The 17761-nt window shown below is 49.7% G+C and overlaps 1 protein-coding gene across 1 annotated transcript; it reads right to left on the bottom strand.

The window, feature by feature from the left end:
* Nucleotides 1-6145: 6145 nt before the first annotated feature.
* Nucleotides 6146-13321, bottom strand: LOC123460104 (paired box protein Pax-3-like). The gene is made up of 5 exons (XM_045147375.1): nt 13237-13321; nt 11873-12108; nt 10428-10557; nt 9183-9426; nt 6146-6545 (listed from the first exon to the last, which is right to left on the bottom strand). The coding sequence occupies exons 1-5, from the start codon at nt 13319-13321 to the stop codon at nt 6146-6148; spliced, it is 1095 nt and encodes a 364-aa protein (XP_045003310.1).
* Between the last annotated feature and the right edge of the window lie 4440 nt (nt 13322-17761).

Here is a 17761-nt window from a genome sequence, read left to right as displayed (position 1 = left end):
CCAGCTTCCTCATTGTTACTTTGGAAAAAATTCCTCCAACTTTCTGAGCTCCAGTGTTAAAGGAAAAGGCATTAGGAGGGGTCATGTGCAGAGAATGGAGAATGCACACAGCCTCACGTGCGGAACCGTGAGGACACTCAACAGTGCGAAGCAGACTGAAGATGAGGGGAACGCTGAGCAAAATAAATAAATAACTCCACAAAATGAAAGTGTTTTGGGGAATAAAAGCACATTGAAACTCATTTCAAAAAGTTACTCTTTTGCCAATCTCTGATCCAGCCCCCAACCTCCTGCCTAAAAGAAGGTGTCCAAAAACCACAGAAAAGTTTGTTTTGAAGGAGTTTTGCAAAAAGCTAAGTTCATCTAAGTAAAGAACACTCTTAATAGGCTAGGAGGGGGAGAAAAGTAATTAAGAAATACCTATTCTTTGACATGTCAGTGAAAGTTTTAGAAGAATTTTATTCCATTTCATACCTACTAAATCCATGACTTTTCCCCAATATTTGGTGTGATGAAAGTGGAGCTTGTAGTGTGTGTGTGTGTGTGTGTGTGTGTGTGTGTGTGTGTGTGTGTGTCTGATCTTCATTGTTGCTGCTAAGCCCTGAACTAAGCTTTTATCTGCCCCTGGGCAGAGCCCATCTGCTCATCTGTAGGCTGGTCACTTTTGGCTCATTCCGAGTTTCGTCGCTCATCCCTCTGAGTTTTGCTAGGTTAGCTGTAATCTGTATATAGCAAACATCTTCTCGTTTTAGGCTCGCACAACCCTGAGAAATTGGTATGATCCATTTTCCATCTAATATCACAAGGCTGAAGAGGCAGTACCTGAAAAGAGCCTACTCTTGTTTGTCAGGGTGGTGAGTCACGCACAGACCACTTTGGCCTTGGGTGATGTGCTCTTTGGGGGCCAGAAAGCATGTGGAAAAGTACTTGGGGAACGCTGGAATCAGGTAGGGTGGAAGCAGTCACCACCCCAGCACCCTTCTCCAAGGAAGCCGGTGGGGCTTCAGAAAGGTGAAGCCCAAGAAACTTTCATTCTAAGAAAATGAGTTACACCAATTAATTTTCTTGTGTTCAGTTTAAACACAGCCATAATAACTGAGAGAGAAAAACACACGCATACACCTATGCTTTGGCCAAAAGTTTCATAGGCATATTGATACATTGAATTTTAAAATATATGTTTGAGGCTGGGGGTGTATCTCATTGTTATAATACCTGTCTAATACATCTGAGGCCCTGGGTTCAATCTCTAGCAGCAATACAAATAAATAATAAATATAAATGTTAGAAAGCAGACTCTATGCCTTTACCAGCATTTTCCAGAAAAGAAAGAAATATAACTGCTGTGCTTTAGCATAGCTGTGTTACCCATAAAAAATCACAAAATACAAATGCTGACATCCTGTTTAAAATGCAAATGTGTAAGTGACCATATCAGCATTTACTATGAAGGCACACAATAACTCAACTAATTCCATGCTGCAGTGTGGACTGCATAGCAATTAACATTCCTAGCTACTCGCCCTTAATTTCCTCATGGTGTTCACCTAATGACAGCAGACCAAGTGATTTAATTCTACAATTGTTCTAGAAACATGCCTGCTGATTATAAAGTTTTTACATCTACATTTAAGCCTCCATGAAACAATACTTTCTAATTTTCAATATGATTGATCTTATAGATTGTTACAGGATGAGAAGCCAGTGAAATTTCCTCTCCCTCCATCCCGCTTTGCTCAGTGAACAAGAGTCTGCCTCAAAGCACTTTGATCAGCTACTTTTATGTGGAATCTACTGGATTAGTTGCAGAATAAATGTAATATCAGCCCTTAGAATTGAGAGTTGATATTAATATGTTATTGTAGATATGATAAAAACTGACCAGCTAAAAGTATGTGAGAAAGTTTAGTCAAGAAATTACTGAATGGGCTTAAGGGCACACACATAAGCAGTTTATAATGCCTGTCATGAATTTGAGTCTTAGCAGAGAAAAATCCTTTCTACACTACAGCAGGAATTCATAAAAATTTAAGCAACTTAGACCAAGTTGTTTTCTTTTCCCCCCAGAGAGAAAGTGTTTTCTTCAAAATCCTGCAGCAAAGTAAAATGTCTTCTCAATATTTTCTTAAGAGAACACTGCATCAAATCAAATTCTAAATTTTACAGTGATGATCTTTATTAAAATGCAATTCTTATTTTTAAAGAAAAGTGGTCATTTCCTTAGGAAAAATGATGTAACGCCTTTGTTAGTCTACCCAACTGTTTTCAATAATTATGTTTTCATATCTTCCTTCCACAATGGTAAGCTAATGCATCTTAATCGATGAGATCTTTTACAATGGTAATAGGTGTGATAACTGCTCATGTCTCAACTGGAAATTACATAAAATATCTCTTTATTTCGGCACATAGTCCCAACACAGACCACTGAAAGAGAGCTTTCTATAGGACATGCATTCTGTTTACAGCCAAAATTCACAGTGCTATTTGAACTCAATGCTTGCCCCACTGCAAAACAGCAGAACGACATGCCAATGCTGTACGGAAAACAGGTGTGGACATGGGGGAGGGGCTTTTCTAACAGTGCAAGGGATCGCCATAGGGCCATTCCATTCCCTGTTCCCACCTTGAGGTTCATCTGCAAGGAGAGGGGGGAAGTAACTTTCTCTGCACCCTTCAAGATTGTATCTCCCCACTTACAGGCAGGCAGTTCTTGGCTCAGCAGTCATGCCTTGGTACTAAGACTGGGCGATGTGGGATCTGCTGTTCCCCAGGAAATGCGTGAACACACAGCCTAGCACCCAGAAGAGAAAGTCACGTCTAATGTGTATGTGCATACAGGAGGCATGTCCATGGGAAGTATACAATAGGGAACTCTTTAATGCTTTACCTGCACCCAGAACAGGGTGAGCCTAACAGGCTGCCTGTTTCAGCTTTCTCTGTTTCAGGCACTTGGTCTGCACTGCAAAGGCTGCTCCTTTGGCATACCAGAAAGCATTTGCATATAGGAGAACGACTAATGAACAGGGGGGAGATTCTAACAGAACATATTTTTAAATCTTCTCTGATTCTCCTCTACATGTCAATGTATCTTGTTCAACGTTGGACCAGAAGGTATAAAAAGTAAAGACAGACTTAAAAGCCTATGCACAATTATTTAATACTGAAGTATACACAAGCAAGGAGACTCACAAAACTTCATACACTGGAAATTAATTTGCAAATTAAGCAAAGAGATGGTATTTCCGAAAGAGCCTGTGAGAGATTTTTTGCTGTCATAAGAGAAATCCAATGAAAACACATGAAATTCTTACATAAACAAACAAAAGCCTAATAGTTGATCTAACACTCAACAGCCAAATTTATCATGACATGATTCAGGTGTTTTCCCTTTCATCAAACAGCTGCATAGGAACTGGGGCTATGCTATTACCCCAAAATCTGATGAGCTAAGAGTGCATGAAGTCCACCGGACAAGTAAGCCTTTATTTTCTGCAACTGGATATAGTTTAGTAGCAGCTTAATTCTCAGTGACCAATTTGTAAAGACACTCCAGCTATTCACAGCACACACACACACGTACCTACAGTGCCCTGTTCTAGGGCTTTAAACAACACTTCAGAGAATCGTGTAGCCACCCATCAACACAAAGTTATGGGAGCACATGAGAGAGCTGTAGCCAGTACAAGCACCCGTTTGCTGTTTCTCCCTCTCCTAACTTCACAGGCAAACATGACATCTTTTCTGTGTGTCACTCCATCCTGAACACAGCTGTGGTAAAAAGCTCTGCACCTGGGACATTTACAATAGGCACGTAGTAGCTTCCTTGTCCCCATCCACCCTCTGAGAATGGACTTAACGATCAAATCACCATCCCCACCTCAGCTCTAAACACGAACTCATCATCAGATAATAATTTTAAAACACACCCCATGCATCTTCTATACACACCAACAACGCACAACTGGTTTCAGTTCCTATTTCTCAAAGAATTTTGTCAATTCCTCCTTAAGGTTTCAGAGGAAAAGGAGGATTTTCCCGAGACAGATAAGTTGAACCAATCCTGCTTTGATCTGGGTGGTTACGAAGCCCTCACAATAGAAGATGGTCTCCAAGGGGCCGGAGCTCCTGGCCCTTTAATTCGCAACAATGGTATCAACAAACAGCTACTTAATCAATATTTGGCCAGAGGTGCTGAAAACTTCCTTTTCACATTTTAATTCCTAGTTGTAAAACAACCCTAAAGCAGCCAGCGAGATAAGACATGAAACTAACTGCTTAATTGCTTTTTAATATCTTGTTAGCTATCTATGTATATTCTTAATGGTTCCTTAATCTTTATTTACCCGTAGAAATAAGTTACCTGTCATAGGGTCCCACCAAACTGGCACTTTCTTGTCCCAGTCCAGGCCACACTTAAGTACATTTGCTGCTGGGGCTAAGCTTTCATATTCCACTGGTCATCGACTTATGTACAACTTGAATATTTAATCTCATGGTTAGGAAGTATTTTTGCTTTGTCCTCGGAATAGTCATGGACGCTAAAACCAGCGGGGTTTAGTGCAACGCCTCCGTTCACTTGATTGATTTCAGTATATCCCACTCGCCTGAACTAAGGCGCGCTGAGGCGCACGCTCCGGTTCCGCGTCACCGCCCGACTGGGTTTTACTACTCAGCCCTGGGGACTCTTAAATGACCCCTCAGTAATTATTACACACTTGCAGCCCTGCCTCCTGTTCCCCTGCTATCAGCAAGCGCATCAAACCCAAAAACAAACATATGACTTCAAGCATTAATTAGAAAATCTGCCTGTTTTCAATAAGGCTAGAAAGTAAGCATACAGTAGTCACCACAGTCAACTAAACAAGAGGAAGAGGGGGGGGAAAAGGCGCAGGCGGTCCACAGCGCCTCTCCTAGAGGGGACCTCCTGACCGCTGGTGGAGGGGGTGAGCGCAGCACCGCACCGTGCTCCAATTTAATTCAGGCTTTGATACCTCCCAGACGTTCTTGCCCGTGACATCGAGAGTTGCATGGGCTTAAAAAATAAAAAATACTAAATTTGCCCCAAGCTGATGCTGATGAAAAGTCCCTGATCTTGACAAAGGGACTTGAGTGTCCTTGGCAGTACCCTTCAGGTCCAATGCCACAAACCTATGATCTTATACCGCATTATTTTCATCTGTGGGAAAGTTCATCCTCCACCTCCCCTTCACCCCAACCTCACAACAAAATTTCCTTCCTGCTAACTTTTCCCCTAGCGACACAACTCACTTCACTTAAAAAAAAAAAAAAAAATGTTCCTTTCACGAAAGTGAAGTGTTTCAAGGACCTTAAAACTTTTCGTGTTAACTGGCTTATATTTTTTTTAAAAAAAATTGACATCGTTTGTCGTCATTAATTTTAGAAAAGCTCATATGCCTACAAGCAAAACTTGTCGCTGTTACTTTCTCAGAGTTAGAAGCGAGGGGAAGTGCTTTCTACAAAGGTCAAATTGAAGGCTAGAGATGTGAAGGGAATACGGACTCCCAACCTTCCTAGGTTGGAATCCTCCTCACTCCATCTTTGAAATTGTGGCAAACCACCCACGCTCGCTGGGGATTTGTGCAGGGGGCAAATCCAGGAAGAGCGCGTCTCCTGCCCCAATCTAAACATCAGTGTGGCAATCTGGCCTCTTTCGCCTAGCGCTCCCGGACCGCGACTTCAAAGCCACTGTAACAAGTCAGTAATTGTAACGTTGCATCTAAATATTTAAGCGAGAGTCTTGCCGTCGCGTGTCCGTTTACAGTCCTCATCTGTCCTCTAATTCCATTACGGCACAAAGCAAAAATGTTTCCCAAAACTCACAAACAGGAAAAGCGTCACCCTGCTGGTAGAAGGGGGGGGGGGAGAGGAGGAGGAGATGATGAAGGAGCAGTTTCTATTGATTAGTCACCGCTTTTGTGTTAAGGGCTTTCTTTAAAATAAGAAGAAAAAAATGGGGGAGGTTGCAGAAATTTCACTAATGTGAGCCTCAGGCAAGGGAGGAAAAAAAAAGAGAGAGAGAGAGAGAGAGAGAGAGAGAGGAGAAGGAGGGGGAGGCGGGCAGTGTCTAGATGAAAGTGAGAAGGCATAAAGGAGGCAATTGAGCCGGCTGCAGCCCGGCGAGCTAAGCTCCGAGCCGGCCGGAGCGCAGGGGCGGGGGCGGCGGCGCGGCGCTTTGGCGCGGGGCGCTGGAGCGGGGGCCCCGGCCATTGTGGCGGCGCCCGCGGGCGCGCTCGGCCGCGCCGGGGGTGGAACACAGGCGCCCATTGAGCGGCCGCCGAGCGGGCAGTGACCACAGCCCCGGGGTGCCGGGGCCGGGCTCCTCGGGCTGAGCCTGCTCCGACCTCCGCGAGGGCCAGGCGGGGGGCGGGGACGGGGCCGGGGGATGGTAGGGCCTGGGGCCGGTCCCAACCCTCGGCGGGTCCCCGCGCCCCGCTGCGGAAAGGATGGACTCCGCGGGGCGCCCCGTGCCCAGCGCGAGCTCCTGCGCACCGGGTCCGCACGCGGCGCTGCACCGCGCTGCTCTGGGATTGGACGAGGGAAAAAGTTGAGCAGGCAAAAAAAAAAAAAAAAAAAAGGTGGGGGGGGGGACCCTGGAGAGTAAAAACGGAGGTGGTTCTGACCTCTCTCAAGGTGCCTTTCTCCCTGATCCCCGGACAAAGATGTCCCCGGGAAAGCTCGTCTCAGCAGCCCCCATCAAGCCCACGGGACGAGAGCTCTCGCGGAGGACACCCCAAAGTACCTCCCACCCCGGGCAGCAGTCTTTCCCTCCCTCTCCGCCAGGGCATTCGGTGCCCATTCCTAACATCCACTCCGTTTTACAAGACGGGCAGCCGGGAAACTTTTGATGCCCAAACAACAGACGGGAAATTTTTGAGGTTTCTAGACTTCAAACTGTTTCTCACTCGGTCCTTTCTCTGGGGCCCCTCTGCCCTTCGGGGCTCATCCGAAAAGGAAGGTGGAGGCTCTGAAGGGACCCAGGCTGCATCTTCCTTGACAACCCCAAATTAAATTAGGCTTCAGTCTCTGAGGAGTGTGTGTGTGTGTGTGTGTGTGTGTGTGTGTGTGTGTGTGTACTTAACGGCACAGCCCCCAGTGGGGGAACGGCTCTGGTTTTAAAAATGGTAGCTATTGCCCTTGAATGGCAACCGGCCCAGCTAGGCGGCCCAAAAGACTAGAAACATTTTGTAGGTGAAATGGCCACTTTTTCCACGCTGGAGAGTCCATAAAACTTCCTGGCGCAGCAGCTATTGGGGCTCATTGAATAATTCATCCCTCATTGCAAGCCCATAATGTCTCTTCTGGGCCCTTTGTGGAGCTGTTTTCTCTTCTTTTCTCCTTGAATTATAAAAAGGTTGCCTTCCTTTGTTCACATCAAGCTGCTCCGAGCCGGAGCTTTGTCTGGGCCAAGCTAAAGTGTGAGCCTCAATGGACTCTCCAGCCTTTGTCTCCCAAGTTCATCTCCAAGTGTAGATTGTGTAGAGAAGGCCTTCTTTGTAAAAGCTGGAAAAGTTGTACAAATGTTTGACCAGCTCATTTGGGCCGTTTTGTCTCCTGTGCCTTGGTTGCCTGTGCTATAAGGGAGAGGCTGATCTGCGCGGCTGGCTGGCGTTTCCAGCAACAAGTAGCCAAGCCATGGGTCCCCGCAAGCCCCTCCAACAACTCCGGACTCCCCGTCCGGCCACTGCCTCAAGGAACCCGCTGGGTTTGAGGAAGTCTGACTCTTTGGTTCCCTGCCTGCCCCCTTCCCCAGAAGGGCTTAGCTGTAGCTAGGACTGGAGAAAAAGCAGAGGTGTTTTCTCAAAGACCAGGGCCGAAAACCGGCCTCCAAAAACAAAAACAAAAACAAAAAGGCTTAAAATGAGTCCTTAGGAGACAACTGCTGTAAAGAAAAGAAAAGGAAGTAACAACAGGATATTATCTCCCTGTCCACTTCACTTCCTTCATTCTGGGGTGTCTTTTCTTGATTACATGTGTGTCCCAGAGCATATATACTTCTGCTTATTCTCAAACTCAGGTTCCTGGGTTTGTTTCACTCCAATCTAAGTGCTGCCCTCGTGCAGACTGTACACTCCTTTAGAGGTGGCTGGTTGAGAAGGTCAGCCGCGCACCAAGGGTTACACACCAGAGCCACCAACTTCCTCAGCCACAGCTCCTCCAGGAGCAGAACCCCGACCCAGTCACAGAGCCAGACTTCTCCAAGTCTACCTGGAGAGTCGCTGGCCTCTCCAGGGGAACTCCAAAACTCAGCTCAGACCCTGAACCCCAAACCAAGGGACTGCGGACATAGGCAGGGCATCAGGCCACTGCCTGACCATTTTCAGAGTGGAGCCTGCACCATCCTCAAAACTAAAGGCACTGAAGCATTCCTTCTTCCGGCCGGGCCATATTTGCCCTGCTCAGGCCACAAAGCACTGGCAGTCCCCCACCCACCTCTCCCTCCCTCCCTCTCTCTCTCTCTCTCTCTCTCTCTCTCTGTCTGTCTCTCTCTCTCTCTCTCTCTCTGTCTCTCTCTCTCTCCTCTTTCTCTCTCTCTCTCTTTCTCTTCCACCCCCCTCTCTCTGTGTATGTGTGTAAGTAACTTTTAAGTCCAAAGATGACTCTGAGCAGATACTAAAGAAACAGCCTGCCATTCTTGCTCCCCAGGGGAGAGATTTTCTGTTGGTGCTGACAGGCTACAGTCAACGTGGAGTGGGTGGTCCACAGCCCCAGGGGAGCGAGGGTGCCAGCACTAAGGGTCCAAGAACACAGGTTTCTTTGAGTTGTAACCCAGAGCTTGGGCTCCATGGATTCCCAGACATACTCAGATTAAATCCCATACTTGGAAACAATGAAAAACAGCTAGCATGCACACACAAAACATTTATAAGGCATAAAACACCAGATATCTCTCCCCCCCCCTTCTACACCCTCCCCCATCACAGTGCAGAAGTGACTTCAAACTCTCCGAGGTCACCACCTACAGTGAAATTCAGAGTTCTGGACTCTAGGACCCTGGAAGAAGAGCACAAGAAATTTCATGCTGCCCTGTTGAGTGCTACTCGACGATACCTTGCCCGGCGCGTAGTAGGCAAGCGCGATAAGTATACAAAATTAAAAATAGAGGAGATTTTGGTTTTAATACCAAATACCGCTCTGGTCTTTCACGTGATGGTCGCTACCCTAGTGTAAAGGCTAGGAGCGAAGACTCACTGCAAGAGGAGCGCAGCGCTCGAGAACCTGCGCCGGCCAAGGCCGAGAGCGCCCAGCCCAACCGCCGGCCTGGCTTACCTCGCTCGCTTAGGATGCCGTCGATGCTGTGCTTAGCCTTTTTCTCGCTCTCCTCGGCTTCCTTCCTCTCCAGGTCAGCCTCTTCCTCTTCACCTTTCCCGAACTTACTCCTCAGGATGCGGCTGATAGAGCTTACTGGGGGTTCAAAGAGAGGAAGGGGTGCAAACGATGGAGATGCACGGACCGCGAAGGAGCCCCAAAACCCCTCCGAGGCGCTGGATGGACTGCCCAGAGCGCAGAGGAGCTCGAAGCCCGCAGCCTGGGGAGCGTCCGCCCCCAATTTAGGGCCCAGAGATGTCACCTCTGCCTCTCTCTTCCCAAGAAACTTTGCTTCTTGCCTCCTTACACCCAAAGAGGAAGCCCACGCTAGCATCCTCCCATCTCCCCACCTGAACGTACTGGGACCGCGGTTCGAGCAAAGATGGACCACATAGGGCCAGTCGCCTGCAATGCAACTTTTTTTTTGAGTCTATAAAGGGTTTAAATTTCAACTGCAGAATCATTTCCTATTGTAAAAAAAAAAAAAATCAAAAGAAAAATGCACTCTCCCCCATTTATTTTTTCCAGATTCCAGTCTGGTAAACAAATCCATGCTCTGAAATATATCGTTCTCGCAGAGGGAAAAAGGGAGTTTCCTTTTAATTAAAAACAAACTCTCCCGCGCGCCCTCCCGCTGGCCCCCTCTTCTTCCCCCGCCTCCCCTAGCTGCCCTGGGGCGCCGGATGGACTCTGGGAATCTTGGGGAAATCGGGGCAGTAGCGACGCTTTCCTCAAGGAATCTCCCCTGGCAGTGCCCCGGCTCCCTTTCGTGAGGGTTACCAAAACATTTGTTTCTCTTTAACTATTAATAAACGCTTGGCCTTCTCACCGGGTCCCCTCCTCTGCCTCTCATAGAAATCCTCTTTGGGGGGGAGACCTCTTTGGTGATTGTCTCCCAATCCTCCAACCCTGGACAAGCCGTTCACCATAAAACTTCAAGAAGGCCTGGCTTGTAAATATTTCAGGGCCTTAAGAGAAGCCTCGTCCCAATGTCCAGGGTCGATAATTTTGGGGGGAAGGGGTTATGGCGCAGAGGCCCCTCCCGGGTAACAGCAACTAACTGCCGCGCCTCTGGGAGACGTTAATGGGCCTCGTACCTGAGGGCACTGTGTTCCGATCACAGACCGCGTCCTTGAGTAATTTGTCACGGATTTCCCAGCTGAACATGCCTGGGTTCTCCCGTTTGTACTCCTCAATCTTCTTTTCCACGTCGGGCGTCGTCACCTGCTTTAAGAGAACAGGCGGGGCCTGCGTTGGTACCCGGGTACTGGGAGCGCGACGCAGCGGCCCCACTGCCCCCGGGTCTGTTGGGGCCGCTCCTGCCCTCATCCTCGGGCAAGGTCGTCCTGCTTAGCCAGAGTACCCCCAACTCTGCAGCAGTCCACATTAGAAAGAAGCGACCAGGAAAGCACCTTACTCCCGAGCGCGCTGGGGACCCTCCACCTGCCCAGATAAAGTCGGAGGACCGGATTAAATTAAGAACTACCCAGTATGTTCGAGGTGAAGTTGGTACTTTTGATTCCCTAGGAAGAGACGCAGCTCTCCACACGAAATCGAAACTAAAAGAGGGACTGCTCCCAAAAAAAGCCGCTGAAAAACATAACTTGACGGGTTCTAGGAGACCCAAGGTTTTAGCTAAAGGAAGGAACAGAATGAGATGCAAAAGATGAGTGTCTAGTGTTTTTTTTTTAATTAGTATCTATGGATATTTGAGAGACTAGCTCTTCCCCACCAGCGCCCCCCCCCCCCATACTTCGATGTAACTGTTTGCAAAGATTCTTAGGTCAAGAGAGGAATTGAGGAGGAAGAGGAGAAGGAAGTGTGCTTGGAGTCTTCTGCGCACTGTAACCTGTTTGATTTTGCCCCCTGGAAAGTAGAAAATCACAGGGGCTTCTCCCCACAACCAGAAGACAAGTCAAACCATCTGGAGTCTCCCGACTCAGCCCCAGCCAGCCTGACTCTCTTAATTTTTAAAGAGGACCAAAATAATTTGAGGATAGTATAAAACACTTTTTAAAAAAGTTATGAGGCTTGTTATAAAGGAAACTAATCATCTTAGCTTTTTGGCTCCTTGTAAACAATTTGTGCTGGGAAGATGGAAAGTTGGAAGTGAACCCATTAAAAACATGGAAGAGGGGGTCGTCTTTTCATTGTCAAAAAACAGTGTGGGGTGAGGATGCTGAGAAGACACTTGGGAAAGAAATCAGCAACAGGTGGGCTTGCTTTACGTGTTTGTTAAAATAATTTGATGAAGTTTGAGGGTTCTCAGTCAGTTAAAAAGATTTTTTTTTCCTTTGCATTAACGCTGGGTCTTTCACGTGGCATCGAGGGACACCAGCAATCATGACAATTGAATTTTCAACAAGTCCACAGCACACACACACACACACACACACACACACACACACACGCCTCCTTGAATCTGAAAAAGCCCTCCTTCGGAAAAACTCCAGTTGCAGCCTTCGCTCCCTGCCCGCTCTTCCCCACTCAGTGACCCGCGGGTCGCAGGTTGGCAGGCTTCAGGCCAGGCCCAGGAGCTCACCTTGGGCTTGCTGCCTCCGATAGCACCCGGGCGGATGGAGCCGGTCTCCTGGTACCTGCACAAGATCTTTGAGACACAGCCGTGGGATACCCGCAGCTGGCGCGAGATGACGCAGGGACGAATGCCGTGGTGGGCCATCTCCACAATCTTGTGGCGGATGTGGTTGGGCAGCGGCCTGCCGTTGATAAATACTCCACCGAGCTGGTTAACGCGGCCCTGGCCCAGGGGCGTGGACACTGGGAGAAGGGGAGAAAGAAAGTTAGGGGAAAAAAAAAAAGAAAAAAAAGAAAAGAAAAAGAAAATTACTTGAAGAGCATAGTAAGATAAAGCAAACCTAAGTTTGCATCCTTCAGGCCAAACAGCATGTGACAGACCCAAGGCTGAAAATTCTGGACATTAGACTCCCAGCCCCAGACCCTCTTTCAAGTATATATGTTCAGATGATGAACCAGCTCGGGGCATAAAACCTTGTAGAAAGAGAGCAGCTACGGTTCAAGAACTCACTGGCTCCTGAGAGACCGTCCTCCTTTGGGCCCCAGGAGGAAGACCTGGACCGGTAGCTGCCCTCAATCCCGGCCCCAGCGAGGCAGCTTTAAGCGCCTAAGGGTCCCCGGTTTACAGTGCCACCAGCAAGGGTCAGGGAGGGAACCTGGATCTTGAAAGGAGGCACAGGCGGCTGCGAGTCACCTGTTACACGTAGGGACACAGTGGTGGGTGTCACTGAACACAAGCTAGCCCCATTCATGAGTGCAGAGCATTGAATTCAACTCCGGATGGAAGGCGAAAGTGTTTGCAAAGGTCTCCAGGTCCCTACCTCCCAGAGATAGCTACAATCTTCAATCGAACAGAAAGGCATTCCCCAAACATATTATACAGACTTGGGGGGGGGGTGCTGTTTGACTTAAATGCAACTTTAATTAATTACCACCAAAACTTCCAACTAGGATGGGCGCGCTGAATTAACCACCAGGAAATTCTGGCCAAACTAGAATGAATTAAATTTCGCCAGTGTTGGCGCAGCCGGAGCAACTTTACAACAACTTTGGGTGGACAGAAGGCGAAGCGGCTTCTGCTGCCCGGAAGCTTATCCAACCCCTTCCTCACCACCGCAATCTCCAAAACAGTGGCCGGGGCTGGGCTGGGCTGGGTGCAGGCCTGGCCGCGGAGCTCTGAGCCGCGGTGCAGACCCCCCCCTCTCCCGCGCCTCTTTCTCAGTCGGAAAGTGGAGAGGGGCCTCGCACCCCCATCTTTGCTTCTTGAGTCGGGAAGTGCTGGGAGAAGGGAGTCTAAGGAGACCCGAGATAGGGTGCAGCCGCCGATCCCAGGCCCCAAAGATCCCGGCGCCGTTGAGGGCCTTCCCTTACCTTCCAATGGGAAGCCGCTGCGTGGGTAGTTCTGCCCGGGGCCAGGCCGCATCATCCTGGGCACAGCGCCGGCCAACGTGGTCATCCTGGGGGCAGCTCGCTCGCAAATTATATCCAGGTGAAGGCGAGGCGGGCAAAGCGAGCGCGACGCGGCGGGTGACCCTCGGGAACTCTCTGGAGCGTGAAGAGCTCCTCCCCAACCCCCTCCAAAAAAAGGCAGGAGAGAGAAAGAAAGGGGGGGAAAAAAAGAGGAGCGACTCGAGGAGGAGGGCTGCAAGCTCCAGGTTCTGCGGCGGGAGACGGAACCCGGGCGAGGGGCGAGCCAGGAGTCCCCAGAGTCCAGGAGCCCAAGCCCGCGAGACACGTTGCGTGCGCGCCTGGCTGTCCTGGGGCCCCCGGGCTGGGCGCTCGGGGAAGCCGGCTCAGAGCTCCACGACGGCGGGGGGCGGCCAGGCGCGAGCGCGGGCCCGAGTCTCCTCCCGTCGTGACACCGAGTGCGGGGATCCGACGAGGGAGCGTTTATTAGTTCTTCACCCAAAGCTTGGTCAGGAGCCCTGAGCTGCGATTGGCCGACGAGGAGACCGTCCCGGGTGGCGAAGACACGCGCTGATTGGGCGACGGCGGCTACTTTCTCTTCCCATCCCAGACTGCGCCCGGGCCTCCTCCGACCCCGAAGGGGACCCGCGCTGCACCCCTTCCCCGACAGAGAAGGGTGGACCCGTGAAAACTGACAGAGACAGCCTGAGGGTGACTAGAATGGCCGAGGGTGGAGATGGGGCTGGCGGACACTCTCTCTCTCTCTCTCTCTCTCTCTCTCTCTCTCTCTCTCTCTCTCTCTCTCTCTCCCCCCCCAGGATGTCTGTCCTGGGTTCTGGGTTTCTGTCTCTCTGTCTTGGTCTCTGTCTGTGTCTCTCCGTGGGCGTCTTGCTCCATCTCCCGACTGTTCCTCTCACTCCATCAGTCTCTGCTTTCACCTCGGTCTGGGCTTACTAACGCAGGAGGGGACCAGCTCCCACCAGGAGACTTGAGGAAGCCCAGATGTGTTTACCTACTCTTCTCCTCTGGTCTGCCAGTGACCCGGGGCCTAAGCTTGTTCCAGGAGCCTCCGGGTAGGGTATGGCTCTTCTTTGGAAGTGACTCCGAAGTGCCCCAAACTGTCTTTGCTCATTCCGCGACCCGAAGGATAGGTAGGAGAGCTTACAGGTCAAAAAGCCCTGGCTAGGCACCCCCACTATTGGAACTTTGTCTTTAAGGCTGGGATGGAGTCAACTCCTTTTCGTGTTTTGTTTTGTGGTTGTGTGTTGCTTTAAACCCTTCTAGGACGCAACGCTCTAACACTCCACATACAGAGATGCATCTATATGTTAAAGTTTTGCCCCGGCTGCGTTTGTTCTCAGGAATTTATTATGGCATTCAGACTAAACTGCTGGAAAAATAAAAGGGGCAAAGTCTTGGCTAGGAGCTGAAGTGTCCCCAGCAGGATATGACGCCAGGAGTGTTGTAAAGACTGTCTGTCCTTAGAGAAGGTACCATTGTGCATAGCCTTTTATTTATAACTTGGTAAGTGCCAGCGAACTCGCCTCCTTTACACTCCCAGTGCCAGCCCCGAGTTGTGCACGGCGCTTTATTCCCTCAAGTCTATTCAGAGACTGTCACTCCAGGGCCGCGAGGTATTCAGGGCCTTAATCAATCAAAAGGATGAGAATCAGGCAGGTTTTTCCCTTTGAAATAAAGGAAACAATGACTTCTGGGCTTCAAGTTCCCCCTTTTCCTTTTACGATTTTTGAATTTTTTCTACTCTGAGGTTCTTCATTCCTCCCCATCCCTCCCCCACCTCCTTTGACACTTTCTACGTGAACTCAGGCCCCCAATCCTACTTGCCCACCATCTAATTAAGGCAAAGTCTGGAGGCAAGATTGGAGGGGAATATGAAATGTAGCCATGCTACAGTCTACAAGTTGGACCTTTGAGAGCCCACTCCTGGTATGGAAAACAGGGGAGCTCTGTGCTCCCTCTGATGTCCAAAAGCTTGGTTGACGCTGGGAGCAGGCGAGAGGGGAACTCCAGAAAAATGTCTGGATATATACCACCCCCCCCACACACACACACATGGGGAGGAGCACAAGCGTTCACATTACAAAACCGAGACTCTGGTCGCAGGCAAGGTCCAGCTTAACCGGGGTTTATATAAAATAATTAATTTTGTCAAGGGGGTGGACTTTTATTTCCCTTTTGAGGACAAGAGGCCGCCAAAGACTGTGTCCTTGTTTCCTAAACCACCACTTGCAGATAGCATCTGCGAGGCTAGATTATGGAGTTTTCTGCCTCCCAAAGGCTGAACAGAGCCATTTTGCACTTGAAAAAGTTGGTGGTAAGTTTTTGGTGCAGAACCATCCAGTGTGTATTTTAACAAATCAGTGAAGAATCAGTTAAAAAAAAAAAAAAGCCCCAAACCTAAGGTTTCGACTTCCTCCAAAGGAGGTTTATTTTCGAGCAGTAGGCTGACTCTCCATGGGCGCAAGAACTTGGGGTCCCTGAGGCAGAGTCATCTGTCTCTCCAGCGGGCATATTTTGAGCTCGTTGCATTTGAGCTCATTGCCAACGACCTCCTGGGTTCTCCAACTTCCCTGAGAAACTTTGAGTGAGCTGCTGCTGAATGAACTAGTTCTCAGGTGCACGTGGGTGCCAATCCAGTAGATCATTCATGAACGAGTCACCACTTGCTATGAAACTGTGCATGGGATGTCCTTGAAGATGTGTGAAGGGGAAGACCTAAAGCTTCTGGGTGGGACACTAATCTTTTGTTGTTGTGTTTTGTTTTTTTCCCCTTCCCAGTGCAGCACTCTGGTCTGTGCACAAAGGATTAGCTCAGCCCTCTTCACACAGAGGCTCCCCGGGGATCTGGAAGGCCCTGGGTGGACACCTTCTGGTTGTGGACAGCTAAGGCATTTCCTAAGATCTCAGGGGTCCAACTTTCCTGTGGCTGGTGGTCTAAAAGCCTGGCTCAGAAAAACCAGCACGGTGATGTGCGCTGATGCTTCCCCAGTAGTGGCGCCTGAGCATGGCAACAGGTCCCTGGAATGCCTGGGGATCCCTGACGGACCCGAGGTTTTGGCCTGGGCATTTCTGCATGTTGCGACTCCTCCCAGCTTCGGGGGCTCGGGCCTCCTCCTTAACTTCCTTCTGGAGTATCTCTGGAAGCTGCTGCTCCCTGCAGCTGGCAGTCACCTCCCAGGTTACATTCTCATCGTGGAACCCCTGGCAACCAAGTTCAGATACAGGCCTATAGTTATTGGAAAAGAAGTGACCCAGAGGTAGATCTTGGAAGGTGAGCGCAAGTGACCTGCAGCTCTGAACAGGAAGGTTGGCAAAGCAGATTCAACCCCGGATTCATAAATTACCCGGAAAGCATCCAGGTAGTCCCCTACTCCCTAGGACGATCTTTGAATGTTTCCAGCCTCCACTCACCGATGCACTTGTGAAACGAAACCGAAGTCTTCAAGACACTACCAGAACCACTTAAACCCTCCCCACAAAGGGAGAGGACATTGCTGCCTTCCGGATCTCCCTCCTCCACTTTCAGAGACACTCAGGGTGACACAGGCCAGAGGGCCGGCCAGGCCTGGGTGAAACTAGCTGGCTTCTGTGGAGAGCAATTCTGCAGGCGCCTTAACCTCTGCGCGCAGCCACCCCGCTTGCTTGTGTGTCTCGGAACAAGCTTTGCGGGGCCTCCGAGGAAGGGCTTCACTCTCAGGACCCAGCAGGACACGGGTCTTAAAAGGAAATGACAATCTAAGCCCTCCGCCAGCTGTTGGGAGAGGGGACTGAAGTGGCCGCAGGCTACCAGAGCCTTTTCTGAAGGGTCTGGAGGCTTAGCTCTAAACTACCGGGGGTACTCAGGAAAGAAGCGCCTGGCTACCCGCCTGGCCTTAGGTTGTAGCCTCAAGTTAGGCAACCAGGAAAAAAGAAAAAAGCAAAAAACCTCAGTCCTACAAAAAGGCTGCCTGCTAGCTCTCACAAGAAGGAAACTAAAACTCCAGGTTTCTGATCACGAATTTCCTGGCCAGATGCAACGGGTATGGATTGGCAAATGTGAGTTAAACCCAAGGGGCTTCACTGCCACTGTGGCAGCAACGGTCATTAAGGACCCCCGCAGTTATTTGTCAAAAGCGTTGGCGTCTTTCTCCGCTGTCCTCCCTCCCATCCCCGACCGCCCCTCAGACACCCAGGCAGGAGGAGCTCCGACGTCGGAGCTGAATGCGGATCTGAAATGCGTGGGTCAGCCAACCGGGCTTGGCCCCAGCCGCAGGGAACTGTCTTTGGGCTCACAACAAATAACACATGAGTTTGTGGGAAAGAAAGCGGAAAGGAATGGGGAGAAAAAGGAAAAAGAAACATGCGGTGGAGGAGAGATCTTAAAAAAAAATAAATTTTTAAAGGGGGGGGGAACAGCACTGGAGGAAGCAGGCATGCACCTCCTGCATCCACAGACAACTGTTTGTGAAATTTGCAAACAAGGACTGGC

Source organism: Jaculus jaculus, chromosome 4 (assembly GCF_020740685.1).
Source record: "Jaculus jaculus isolate mJacJac1 chromosome 4, mJacJac1.mat.Y.cur, whole genome shotgun sequence".
NCBI lineage: Eukaryota > Metazoa > Chordata > Mammalia > Rodentia > Dipodidae > Jaculus > Jaculus jaculus.
This window is presented reverse-complemented; position numbering and strand designations above follow the sequence as displayed.